The 14194-nt window shown below is 40.8% G+C and overlaps 1 protein-coding gene across 3 annotated transcripts in view; it reads right to left on the bottom strand.

The window, feature by feature from the left end:
• Positions 1 to 14194, bottom strand: part of SMARCC2 (SWI/SNF related, matrix associated, actin dependent regulator of chromatin subfamily c member 2) — a 61117-nt gene that overhangs the window by 3291 nt on the left and 43632 nt on the right. The window contains exons 22-28 of one of the 3 annotated variants that reach the window (XM_063426666.1): positions 13915 to 13947; positions 13269 to 13333; positions 12121 to 12250; positions 7385 to 7539; positions 6919 to 7053; positions 6508 to 6826; positions 2424 to 2807 (exon numbers count right to left, since the gene is read on the bottom strand). In XM_063426666.1, the coding sequence (XP_063282736.1) occupies positions 2424 to 2807; positions 6508 to 6826; positions 6919 to 7053; positions 7385 to 7539; positions 12121 to 12250; positions 13269 to 13333; positions 13915 to 13947 (1221 nt within the window). The remainder of the gene's footprint in view (positions 1 to 2423; positions 2808 to 6507; positions 6827 to 6918; positions 7054 to 7384; positions 7540 to 12120; positions 12251 to 13268; positions 13334 to 13914; positions 13948 to 14194) is intronic. The other 2 variants (XM_063426683.1, XM_063426675.1) reach the window with 2 other exon arrangements.

Here is a 14194-nt window from a genome sequence, read left to right as displayed (position 1 = left end):
GGACTCCCAAGTTCTTTGTAGTCTTCTAACTTGGTTGTCACTAGAGCACAACAGTACGCTCTATGATATTTCTCCTGTGTTTTCTATATAGATTTGCGATTTACAGCTTTTCCACTTCCACTGTTGCATTAACAAACAAAGATTCATCCTTTCAACCAATTAAGCCATCATGGAGTTTAGAAAATCATATATTTATTAATTATGAAGAGAGGGAAATGGAAATGGAACCATCCCAAATTGTGATATTCTCTTCACGGATTCAACAAAAGCAAGGTTATGTACACTATGAGTTGATTTCTCATTATCTGACACCTTTTTTAATGTTCTATTTTCAATGGACCATTGTGAGATTTAATATTTCACCAGTTTTCCAAAATAAGTACCACACCAGCACAGTGTAGTAGTGGGGTGCACACCTGCCGAGTCTCAGGTACACATTGTGGTGGTTCCATCAATGTTAATTCTGTCAAGGCGAGGATTATCAGAATGCCAAAGTAGAGCAGGGAAAGGCTTGCATTTACCACCAAATAAGAGCATGTCTGCAAACAAGCCATCGTTGGATCTGTATTCCAGGAATACTATACATAGATTGAATCCTTTGCTCTATACTCAGTATATTTGTTTTTCCATCATATATGTGCAATGTTTTTTAATGACTGCCAAGTGATTTCCTACTTAAAGTTACTAATCAGTGCAAATGTAGCACTTGCAATAATTTCCTTGATTTTTTTGGATAGAAAAAATGAGAAATGTCTGTGAGAGCAGAGGGGAGGAAGAGGAGGCAGTGCATACAAGGAAACAGCGCATGTTTATATGTTGACTCCAAATCGTTTCAGCCAGAAACCAACCAAACACGGTAATAATAGGAGACAGAAGGAAAGACTTTGAAGGAAGGATAGGGGGGAGGAGAGGGGCTGGAGAAAGGGATGATAGTTACAAGGGAGGCAAAGTTCGTGCTTATAGCTCCCCCATGTGACAGAATAGAAAAAGCCAGACATATCCTTTGTTTAAGCATCTGGATTACAGCAACTCTGTTATGTTAATAACCAGAATTTAAACAATTGTTTGAATATAAACATTTAACTGTCCCAGATTATAAAGATAGCTCCTAAACTGCTATAACATTTTTTTATTTCATAAATCAAGGCTACTAATCTATTCTCACTACGACCAAGGGTGGTTTCTATATGCTAATTAATTGTACTTTAACCGTTTATTTTGAAACCTTTTTTATATTGAAATTACAAAAGGTGACAACCACCGATAGGCAAAAATAATTAATTTATGGGCTGATGTGCTTTGATTAGAAATGTACTATGCAGGTTTATTCGCTAAAAAGTAAAAACACAGCAACATTGGAAAATGTCAGACCAAAACAGCAAATTTGTGAAAGTGGGGAGAATCTTTCCAATTAAGCCGCTTCAGATTGTTAGTTTTTTTTTTTTTATTAGTGAATTTAATTGATTTAAGTGTATAAATATAGCTGATAATGCTGGTCTCTTGTTGTTGTTGTGTGTGTGCTACTTTATTTAAGAAATGGCATGGATCATTCTTTACTAGTTTCTAGTTACAATAAACAATCAGCATTATCAATGCACTGGAGCTGTCAAATTTGTTACAAAGTCCACCAATCCCAGCAACTGTGTAAGGCTGGCACAAATGTGTTGGGTAGAGCACATCATCCTACAACAATGAAACAGGAACTGATGTAAAGTAGTAACAATTCTGAAGGAAAGCCTGCATTTACAGTGTTAAAGTGGCTGACACCAAACACTTTACACCTAATTTGCTTCTGTACAGCTCCTGTGTTGGAATCTCTTTTTTCATAAAACACATAGGGGAAAAAGGGACTACCTGTCCTTATGTACAACAGGAGGAGTTTAAGGTTCTTTCTCAGTTGCCAATCAAATATATCCTCAAGCTATCAGTAAAGTAAAAAAAATATAAAAGGGCAAACAGTAGACAACTTTGGCAGAACAAAATGGCTGTGCCCAGATATGAAGATCCAGCACACAAAAAAATAAACAAATAGAGGCAAGAGACAACGGACGTGGTGGTGTAATCGTTAACAAAAAAAACTAAACAAACAAAAAAAAAATGACAAGATTGCTTTAAATAACTTCAAGTATAAAAAATTCTGCATCACTGGTTCAAGAACATGTAAGACAGAAGTATCCTCTGAACCACAACATTTGCAGTTACAGAAATCTCTCTAGGCCTGTGGTGCACATAGCATTTAAAAAAATAATAATTTTTTAGGGGCGTTACAAACTATAATGTAAACTAAATGTCTTACATTTTTAAATAACCATCACAGTGAAAAAGCACGCAGTCTTTACCATATACAGAATATAATTTATGCCTGTTCATGCATTCCCTTGTTAAACCATTGACCCGTCCCCTTCACCTTGTGATGAGCTCACCTGGCACTGGACTGGTGGTGATGGCAGCCCCTCCCTGCATTGCGGCTACGATGGCAGGGCTGTGAGTGGCAGCTGAACTCAGGGAGGACGGCAAGTTAGGAGGCGTTGAGGACACAGCAATGGCAGGGTTATGAGGGGGTGGAGGAGGCCCACTGACCCGACATGCTGCAGGGGGGAATGTTCCATGCATAGGTTGGTGAGCGGTAAAGGGGTTAGTTTGCGGGTTTTGATGAATGGAGTCAACTAAGTCACTACCCAAATTAAATGGAACAGGCTGAGGCATGCTGGGGTGAGGATTACCGGGCACCGGTGGCTGGGCAGGAACTGATACTGCTGATGGGATCAGTGGGTTAGGAGGCATTTGTCCTGAATATGTACTTGAACCTACAGGAAAGAAAGTGAGACAAATGCATAAAAAAAAAAAAAAACACTTCATGCTATCCTAACAGCATATTTTATAAAAGAAAACGTAATTTCTCAAGAATTAGGAGATTGTTTAATACTAGCGTGAATTTCAAAACCCACTGATGCAATGTTAGGTAACATATTCTTCTACAGACACTACATACCAATGTAAACATGATGCATCATCTAGATCAGTACCTAGTTGTAAATATATACAAATATGCCTCTTGGGGTGAAATTAAAATCTATTAAAACTACTAGTACAATAAATATATATATATATGGAACTAGTATAAAAACTACTTTTTTGCTGCTGAAAGAAAACGCTAGTTCAACTAAATGTAATTAAAGAGACACTATAGGCACCCAGACCACTTCTTCTCACTGAAGTGTTTTGAGTGCAGTGCTCCTGTCTATTTAACCCTACAATGTAAAACATTCGCTAACTGCGTTTTGCTCTGTGAAGCAATGTAGGACATCCTCACGCTTTGCCTGAGGACGTCTAATATCTTTAAATTCCCTATGGGAAAGAGCTAATTCAATGCTTTCCTATGGGGAAGTTTTTTTTTTTTTTATATTCTTTATTTTTGTGGGTACAGCACAATAAAACAATACCACGTGTTATACTCGTAATTTCATAACAAACCATATCGCTCTGTAACAATTGTGACACATGGGTGGGGACTACCCGGTTTTACATTTTTTGGGCCTAGGTAACCCTTTATCGCCCTATCTATAGCGCTTTGACACTAGTATGGCAAGGGAGGTTGCATCCGTCTAGCTTTAAGCGCCTGTATGCTTGGTGTCGGGGTATATCTCTCTGCGAGAGCTAAGGCACCTCTAGGTTTGGGTGTGTTGCGCGTGGGACCTAAGTCAGGAATGTGTGTCATAGCCAGGCATGGCTATCCAGGTTACAAGCTGTGAGTGCTGCAGTGAGTTGACGGTTGGTTTATAAGCTAATTTGCGCACTCTATGGGCATGTGGCGGGGAGGGGTGGCTTAGCATATAGGAGTAGCATATAGGAGTATTCGGTTGCTTATGGAGCCATTGTTGTGGGGACATGGGAAGAGTGCAATTTATAAACTAACATATGCATAAAGTAGAAAAGGAAACAATATGAACTGCATAGGAGAAAATAGACTTATAACGGGTCAAGTGTCTCTCCTGTTGGCTGCAACAGATGAAAGGTTTGTAAGTCCTGTTCAGCTGCTGTCTTGTCAGGTCGGTGGGGCAGTGGACCTCTGAACCTCTCCTCTTGGGACGAAGGGAGTGATCTCCGCCACAGTCCACGATGGACGAGTTGTCGCTTGTGTCGTTAGTGCTGGGAGGCCAAGTGCCTGCAGGAAGGCCGGTATGTCGGATGCGTGTGAGAGCTTATGTTTTCTGCCTGGGGACGATGTGGGCCCCACTTGTAGGGGATGGCGTGTTCCTGGAGCACCTGTGTGGCTGGACGGAGGGATTTCCGCCACAACATGGTGTGTTTTGAAAAGTCCCTGTAAAATGCCAGTTGTGCCCCCTCAAATGCTACTGTGGGGGAGCCCCTCGCAGCCCCCATGAGCAGTCCTCTGTCAGAGTCCCGCACAAACTTGATCAATACGTCGCTGGCTCCTTCGCGTGGCGTGGAGGCTGCTCTGGTGAGTCTGTAGCAAGAGTCTATCGTGACCAATTTTGCCTGTCGCGGTGTCAATAGCGTGGCCGTAAGTCGCCGGCAATAGTGCGGCAATTCAGAGCCGGTGATTGTCTCCGGTACTCCTCGGACCCTTAGGTTCCTTGCCCTATTCCGGTCTTCCATGTTAGCCAGTTGGATTTGTTGGTCCGCATATTGCTTGCGAAGGGAGCACAGTGCTGCGTCCGTGGCGCTTTGCGCTAGCTTGGTGTCCCCCAGGCCTACCTCCACTTGTGCCACTTTGTTGGTGAGTGTAGTCACCTCTGCTCGCACCAGTGCCATGTCCGCTTGGAACATGGCCTGAATGTCCTTCACCAAGGCTTTAATATCCGCCTTAGTGGCTGGTGCAGCGTCCCCCATGTCCATGGGTTCCTGAGGTACCTGTAGTGCTCTGTTAGGTATTGCAGGCTCTGCATAGTAGCTGTCCTCGTCCGAGGATTGTGTGGTATAAGTTTCAGGCGCCATTTTGGAACTTGCAGGCCGCGAGGCCGCGCGGAGAAAAGCTCCGATATCTCCGGATCCCATGCCCGGATCGGCTTTCTGCTCTTTTTCCCCATAGTGTGGGGTTGTCGTGTGTCGGCTTAAGAGCCCGGTGTGATCGCGGATTGCGGCACCGGGTGGGTTAATTCCGATGTCCCGCACGGAGCTATTGAACAGTGCGGTCGGTGAGCTCGGGTGCTGGCTCCGCCCCCCTCCTATGGGGAAGTTTTTTTTTTTTTTTATATTCTTTATTTTTCATTGCAAGACAGCAGATACATATCATACATAAAAGCAACAATACAGAACGGAAATACGGTATGATGGTGTGCAACTATGTAATGTTAATGGTAGTCCATGATAACCTCTTTCGTGACGACGCACTATGCATGTGTGTCACATTCCAATGTCCATGCTCGTCCAATATGGTGTTGCCCATAATTTCCAGTCCTGATAAAGCGATCTTAAGTATCGCTGTACATCTCGCAAAGTGTGGGGAAGTTTTAATGTGCAAGTGGCAAGCACGGCAAATTAGGTCCCAGTAGGATGGGATGTCATAGGAGGAGGAGACCAAGCCAGTGCCAAGGTAGCCTCAGCGCTGAAATTAAGGTGAGTAAAAATAGGGTTTTTAACCCTTTGCATGTTGGGACAGTGGGGGCGTGAAACCTAATACGTTAGGTAAAGTAACACTACAGCATTAGAAATACACTCCGAGCACTATAACCACTACAGCACACTGTAGTTGTGATGGTGACATGACACCCCACATCCCCATAAAGGAGGGGACTGGCACTGGATGGTCCGGACTGCTGGTAAGTTGGCAAACCATTAGCAAAACAGTCTGACTACTTACATTGAAGGCACCAGGGCTCTCCTGGTACCATAATCACTACAGCTGTAGTGGTTATGTTGCTTGACGTGTTCCTACAAAGTAATGTAAAGTAACATTAAATTAACAATAGAATCAATGATAACAACCATTCCAGATAACAGTGAATTCTAAGCAGTCAGGTTTGTTTACAGTGTTCCACGCCACTGCCTTTCTTCTAGACTTCGTTTGTTGCATTTTCCAGATAGATGAAGCTGAGAAGCTGATTGTATTACATGTATGCATGGCTCACAGATTAATGCATGCATCATTTATAGAAGTGGAATAAATAATTAAATGTTCATTAGCTGAAGGACAAAATCTTGGCAGAAGAAAGAATTGTACAAGAGAAGAACAGTCATCAGTGACCAAAGACTTCCAAAGCAGAAATAAACATTGGCCAAGAAGTCTTCAAATAGCTTTCCTTGGCACGGGAAAATCTAATGATTAAAATATTTAATCAACAAATTATTTGAAAACACATTTGGAATTTTCAGTAACAATGCATAATATACACAAGACATACACAAGTGACGAAAGGTTAGTTGTAGATAAAATGTAAACCATTCTATATGTATGAATCTTTCTTTGACTCAAATAGAAATGCCTGTCTTCTAATTATTCTACCCTTTACTCTTTTACCCATTTACGGTTTGCAAATGACTCACCATGTGCCGGGCTTGGCTGTGTTGCTCCCTGTTGTTGACTGTTTACTGGTGGCTGTGCAGAGGGTGGCGTGGGTTGACCAAGTGACTCCGTACTGCTGGTGGCACTTACTGGAGCTGGTGTCAGAGACTGCTGTGGCACTGGGATGGAATGAGCAGCGGGTGGTACAGGTTGACTTCCTGGAGGAGTCTGGTGCTGCTGCTGGTGTTGATTTTGAATGTGTTGGAAATGTTGTTGACGGGCTCTCAACTCTGCGTATTTCATCTGCTCCATGTGGAAGTTCTGCCGATCAGCCAAAAGCTGCTGCCGCTGGTACTCCAACTATAAAAAAAAAAAAAAAAAAAAAAGCGACCACATTAGCATTACAGGTACCTTACAGGTATACTTCAACACATTTTACAACACACACTCACCGCCTCCCTCTCTCTGTCCATGATGGTTTCCAACTCTTCAAAGTGTCTAAGTTTGATTTCTAACTTCTTCATCTGAGTTTCCACCAGAAGAGCTACGAGGGACTTTATCTTGCGCTCCTCCACTGCAGCAAGATGCTAAAGAGGAACATACAACAACTTAAGTAATAACAAGAACTATAGATACAGATCAATGATGTTGGTTACTTTATTCATTTATTTACATTCGAACAATAAAAAGTGACAGTATTTTCTGATTGACCTCAGCAACGCTAGATCCAATATTACACTACTTTTATCATACTACTTGCTATTGCAATGGGCCTATATTTCACAGAAGACGCAAAGTATGAAGAAATACAACACAGCCTCACATACATATAAAGTACATTTTTATACTCAAAATATATTAGAGGTTAATGAGATATATGAGAACTATTCAGCAAAATATAGAGAGAAACTTTTTCACCTTTGCTTTAACTGCTGCAGCAGCCAAGGCGGCAGCAGCAGCCGTAGACAAATTGCCCTCTCCGATATCTCTTTCCACCTTATTCTTCCCATCAATTTCTTCCTTATCAGTCTCCTCAGATGCTTCTTTATTATCCTGGACCTTTTCACCATCACCTGTAATATAATACATAAGGAGTCATGTGCAAAGACCTGTTGTAGGCAAATGTCTGAAATGTGAATCAGGGGTAGTACTAAAACATGATTAGTATATCTTCTGTGTGTTAACAAAATAGAGTTTATAAATATATGCAAGAAACAAGTCTTACACGTAACTCATTAGAAGACACTGATAAGGGATATTGCAAATACATTTTATGCACACACACACACATATATATATATATATTGGATTGTGTCTTTTTTTGCCTTTTGTATACAAGACTGCTGATAGGTCTCTTTATACTAGTAAGCAAGTTAATTAGTGCATCAGGAGAAGCCCATGGGAATACAGTAGTCCTTGGGTCTGCCACTTTACAAACTCACTTACCAACCTGTAGTTAGATAAGGATAAACATCAAGCCTAGTAATAAGTACAGTTTTGGGCTGTCTGTAATTTGCATATTTTAATATCCAATGTAGTTGTCACAAATTCCACTAACCTAGTAACAGAATCGTGGACAGAATTTTGGTCAACTTTTCTTTAAAAACATATCAACTACCGAGCTCTACATACCACTATTAGCGGAAGAAGACAAGTAGTCTATCTGGTATGTGCTGATGATGCAACAGAAATTTTAACATATACAAATTTAAACCTTCACCAATTATCCAGTTCAGACTGGGAGTTAATAGGCTAAAAAGCTCTATTCATTCATAGCTGGACTATGTGCACTGCAAAAGAAGACACATACATTTGCATATTTAGTGACCCCAGACTGACTGATGGGCTGTATGCAGGGCTTTTTCCCTTTTTATTTTATTCATACATTTAGGATATTAGAAAGCTCTTTTTGTCCTTAACCACTTAAAGACCACATGTCAGTCTATGCCGTCACGCAGGGCAGGGCTTTAATGCCCAGTAATGGCATAGACCATCATGCAGTAAAAATATCAGTAGGGGTTAAAATTCTGCTGGTACCAAGGAACCTCATTTATCTTGATACCCGGGGGTCCTCTCTTTCACCTGGGGCCAGAATGAGTGGCCCTAGACTGACCTATGCACTGTTTGCAGAGCTCAAAGTAAACCGCAATCAGGAATTTAAATCTCCATTGTTATAATGCAGTGTGAACATGGTAAAATCCCTGCTCAGACTAGTAAACCCAGCTAACAATAGATATCTAGGGCTCCTCTCTGTCAGCTGAGGCCATTTTTAGAGGCCCAAGACTGACAGGTGTGCTGCATAAGAGTGAGTTCAGCACACAGTTCTTTCAATGGGGATTTAAATAGTAGTGTAAGCAGGATTAAAATTCTGTGAGCTGTGGCCATTTTTAGTGGACCCAGAATTTTTATATAAGCTGCATAGAGCCCTATAAATCCATAGAGAACACAGCAGCTGGCAATCAATCTCAGCTACAGTGATTCTCTCACTGAATCTGGTGTTTGGGAGGTTCTCAGTGTCTGAATAGATTGTCTGCAATCTGCCTCCTTTGCTGAGAAAATCAGAATTGACAATCTCAGCCAATCCAATGCTTTCCCATAGAAAACATTGGAAAGCTAATGCGCCCGTGTGGCCAAATAATGGAGGTATTGTACTCCGAAGATGCAGAGGAACACAATATGGAGTTTTGTAGTAGTAGCACATCAGGTTTACAAAATAATTATGAAAAAAAGCCTTAATTATAGGTATATACAGTGGCGGAACTACCGCGGTCTCAGCTGCAACCGGGCCCGCCACTCCAGGGGCCTGGCTGTCCTGCAGACGCCTGCAACCGGGTACCCACCTTTATGTGTTACAGCCCCAGCCCGCACGGTGTAACTGCCAGGGTCGGATTAAGGGGTCCATCGGGTGGACCATACTGTTATGGCTACCCGATGTAAATTAATTTCCAGGTGGCCCGGTCAGCGTTGCGCTTTAACAGTGCAACCGGGTCCCCTGTGATGAAGTCGGACGCTGCGAGGAAGTGACTGCCCCGGTCACTCCTCCCAGCAACCACCGGGAGCCGCGTGGGAGGAGGCACTCAGAGTGGACCCCATCAGACTTAGCCACTGGACAGCAGGGAAAGTCACCCTAAAAAGGAATGTGACTTAAACATTTTGTAAATGAATGTGTTTGTATGTATGTGTGCCTGTATGTGTGTGTGTGTCAGAATGAATGTTTCTCTGTATGTGTGTATGTCTGTGTGTATGTTTGTATGTATGTATGTATGTATCTATATGTATGCATGAACGCTGGGGGTAGACGTTTGGGGGGGGGGGGGGGCAGGTAAATTTTTGCACTGGGGCCCTGTGGTTTCTAGTTACGCCTCTGGGTGTGTACGTTAAAAATGTGAAGAAAAAAAAACTACATTTTACTACAATATTTAGCAGAGATTCGCATTGACATGGCTACATAATAAGTGTCCGAATACCTTTAGGTATTATGATGTCTACTTTATAAAAAGATAGACTTTGGTGTGGCAATTTTGTTTTTTGTGATGGCTATTAGACATACAAAATTCTAAAACCACTCCACATTGAAATTTTAATTTACTCCTTGTATTTTGTGACCTATAATTAACAAAATAAACTGAAATCAAAGTCTTTTTGTTCTTTAAGAAATGGTATACAATATATGTTGGTGCTTTAAATGTGAAAGATTGAAATTGCAGTTGAACACAAACAGAGCAAACATTGCTTTGGTCCTTAAGTGAAACACAAACAAGTCAAACTTGTCCTTAAGGGGGTTAAAAACAACGACTGCAAAACCCCCAATACAGGGAGTGCAGAATTATTAGGCAAGTTGTATTTTTGAGGATTAATTGTATTATTGAACAACAACCATGTTCCCAATGAACCCAAAAAACTAATTAATATCAAAGCTGAATATTTTTGGAAGTAGTTTTTAGTTTTAGCTATTTTAGGGGGATATCTGTGTGTGCAGGTGACTATTACTGTGCATAATTATTAGGCAACTTAACAAAAAACAAATATATACCCATTTCAATTATTTATTTTTACCAGTGAAACCAATATAACATCTCAACATTCACAAATATAAAATTTCTGACATTCAAAAACAAAACAAAAATAAATCAGTGACCAATATAGCCACCTTTCTTTGCAAGGACACTCAAAAGCCTGCCATCCATGGATTCTGTCAGTGTTTTGATCTGTTCACCATCAACATTGCGTGCAGAAGCAACCACAGCCTCCCAGACACTGTTCAGAGAGGTGTACTGTTTTCCCTCCTTGTAAATCTCACATTTGATTATGGACCACAGGTTCTCAATGGGGTTCAGATCAGGTGAACAAGGAGGCCATGTCATTAGATTTTCTTCTTTTATACACTTTCTTGCCAGCCACGCTGTGGAGTACTTGGACGCGTGTGATGGAGCATTGTCCTGCATGAAAATCATGTTTGAAAATCATCCTTCTTGAAGGATGCAGACTTCTTCCTGTACCACTGCTTGAAGAAGGTGTCTTCCAGAAACTGGCAGTAGGACTGGGAGTTGAGCTTGACTCCATCCTCAACCCGAAAAGGCCCCACAAGCTCATCTTTGATGATACCAGCCCAAACCAGTACTCCACCTCCACACCTTGCTGGCGTCTGAGTCGGACTGGAGCTCTCTGCCCTTTACCAATCCAGCCACGGGCCCATCCATCTGGCCCATCAAGACTCACTCTCATTTCATCAGTCCATAAAACCTTAGAAAAATCAGTCTTGAGATATTTCTTGGCCCAGTCTTGACGTTTCAGCTTGTGTGTCTTGTTCAGTGGTGGTCGTCTTTCAGCCTTTCTTACCTTGGCCATGTCTCTGAGTATTGGACACCTTGTGCTTTTGGGCACGTCAGTGATGTTGCAGCTCTGAAATATGGCCAAACAGGTGGCAAGTGGCATCTTGGCAGCTGCACGCTTGACTTTTCTCAGTTCATGGGCAGTTATTTTGCGCCTTGGTTTTTCCACACGCTTCTTGCGACCCTGTTGACTATTTTGAATGAAACGCTTGATTGTTCGATGATCATGCTTCAGAAGCTTTGCAATTTTAAGAGTGCTGCATCCCTCTGCAAGATATCTCACTATTTTTTACTTTTCTGAGCCTGCCAAGTCCTTCTTTTGACCCATTTTGCCAAAGGAAAGGAAGTTGCCTAATAATTATGCACACCTGATATAGGGTGTTGATGTCATTAGACCACACACCCCTTCTCATTACAGAGATGCACATCACCTAATATGCTTAATTGGTAGTAGGCTTTCGAGCCTATACAGCTTGGAGTAAGACAACATGCATAAAGAGGATGATGTGGTCAAAATACTCATTTGCCTAATAATTCTGCACTCCCTGTATATAATATGTATGGGTACATGTAAAGAGAACCCTTTAACCCCTTAAGGACCAAACTTCTGGAATAAAAGGGAATCATGACATGTCACACATGTCATGTGTCCTTAAGGGGTTAAATTACAGTGGAACAAACATTTCCAGGTTTTGTTATGGTTCAGAAGTTGGACAATTGCTTCTGTCCTTAAGGGGTTAATTTATGACAATTTAAATAAGTTTAATGTAAATTAAAAAATAAGTTTAATGTAAATAAGTTTAATGTAAATTGCTAACCTACCCATATCAACATCACTTTTTTCGGATTCTTTGTCTGTATCGTTATCTTTGCTTTTCTCATCATCCTTCTTTGATACCTCACTTGTCCGTTCCTTCCCCTCATCGTCAGGGATGGCTTCACCTGGAGAGTCCTGAAACATTAAGCAACAGTGTGCATTTCTCAATTTACAGTAGTGATGTTTTAGGCTAAAACTCCAAGATGCTCTACGGATTTACTATAAATCAGAATTAGCAAACTTCTGCTCTCCAGATGTTATGGACTGTGATGAGTATCACAGAAAACATAGTTCACAACAGCCAGAGTACCAAATATGCAAACCTAGGTAAAACCAGACAGTAACTTAAGAGCAAGAGGAATCTATGTATTTTCCCTTCTCTTTTGTTTTGGAAGATGTGCCTCCTAGTAAACAGGACAATAAAAGCATGGTAACCACTTGCAGAAGTAGTAACTTACTATGGGAAGGTACAGATAACAAGGATGCCTGGGAGCAACATGTATACAATCTATACAATCTAGAAAGCATAAGAATGTTTCCTAGAAAAGCAATGCCAAATCCTGGGTCACTGTCGCAAAATGTACCTTGGGGCCCGACTAGCTCTGCCATTGTGGACCTGCTCTATCCCTCCTACCAGTTGTATTTATGTCCGATCTCCATACTATCTGACATTATTGACGTCACTACAATTGAATGTGGGGGAGGGGACGTGGCTGACAGTGGAGTAATTTCTCCCTATTATCTCCACATCTCCCTACTCTGCCTACTTAACAATATATCAATTAACCTTGTTATCATTGTTATAGCTCCAATGTAAGTTCATGGGATCATACATCTAAGATCAAATCTGACCTTGAACAATGCCATGAAATGCTTAGGCTTTTTCTTTTACCATTACCAGTAATATTTTATTGGTTAGGTAGTGGGGGAGGGATGGGGATGTGGGAACTGGCAGGCATGTTTCTGTTTAGTTTAGATATTTTTTGGTATAATGTCACAGAAAAAAAGAGAATGTAATTTTATGTACTTTGCAATTCTCGAATGCCTATTTCAATAATACTTGACACTACTCATTGATATCCAATGTATGTTTTGCAGTTCTATTTTACACTCTCAATAAAAAAAAAAAAAATATTTAAAAGAAAAAATGTACCTTGGGTTCTTTCTTGTCTTCTGTGCTCTGTGTTTCTGATGGTGGCTCTTCTGTACTGCTTTCCTCTAGAAGAGGGTACATTGAATGTTGTTATAAATATCTGACAAGGAAACAGGGAGTGATATGTACTATCTGCATCGTAGCTTTACTGTTCATCCGTCCATTGATTAACCACTGGGACAATCATGCACACCTACATTTGCAAAGATGCTAGAAAACTAGTACACTATGTGAATAAACACTCTGGGGATCTAACAACACAATTTGTTTTGTAATTTCTTAATCCTACTTCAATCACTTTTGATTTCCAAAGCATTGACAAAAACTGGTGATAAAGACTACAAACAGGGCTCTCACGGATATTGTTTTTTTTGTTTTCTTTTACCAACTACTATAAACTGCTCATTAAAAAAGGCACACATGGCCTGCTCATATTGTGAGACTTGACATAAATGATCTTACCCTTTAGCAAAATATGAGAATTTATCAGACATTTTAATTTTTTTAATAAGGCCTTATCTCTATTGAACTTCCATTCTCGAGCTGAAGGGCTGTTGAAATACATGTTTTTCGCCTAACAGATTCCTTTGGAAAAGATGTAAGGTGTCTTGGGTATAATAGAGGAAACAGCTTGAGTATTCCCTACCATGGGGTTCATGGGTGTTCCTTTTGGGACAATCTGTAGAGGGTATCAATAAATACATAGAAACAATCATTACTTACATGTAAACTATGTCAATATATTTATTAACCTTAGCACCCCAGATGTTTCTTACACAAAGCCACCTTTGAAAGATTATGGGAAAAATAGTAAAAAAAGTATCTGAAGTGCCATGATTAAGCTCTATGGCTACTAACTTTGTAATCATTACGAAAATCGTACATTTTCATTAAATGCTGGAAGTACATACAATCAATCCATGATA

The sequence above is a fragment of the Pelobates fuscus genome, chromosome 1, assembly GCF_036172605.1.
Source record: "Pelobates fuscus isolate aPelFus1 chromosome 1, aPelFus1.pri, whole genome shotgun sequence".
Lineage (NCBI taxonomy): Eukaryota > Metazoa > Chordata > Amphibia > Anura > Pelobatidae > Pelobates > Pelobates fuscus.
This window is presented reverse-complemented; position numbering and strand designations above follow the sequence as displayed.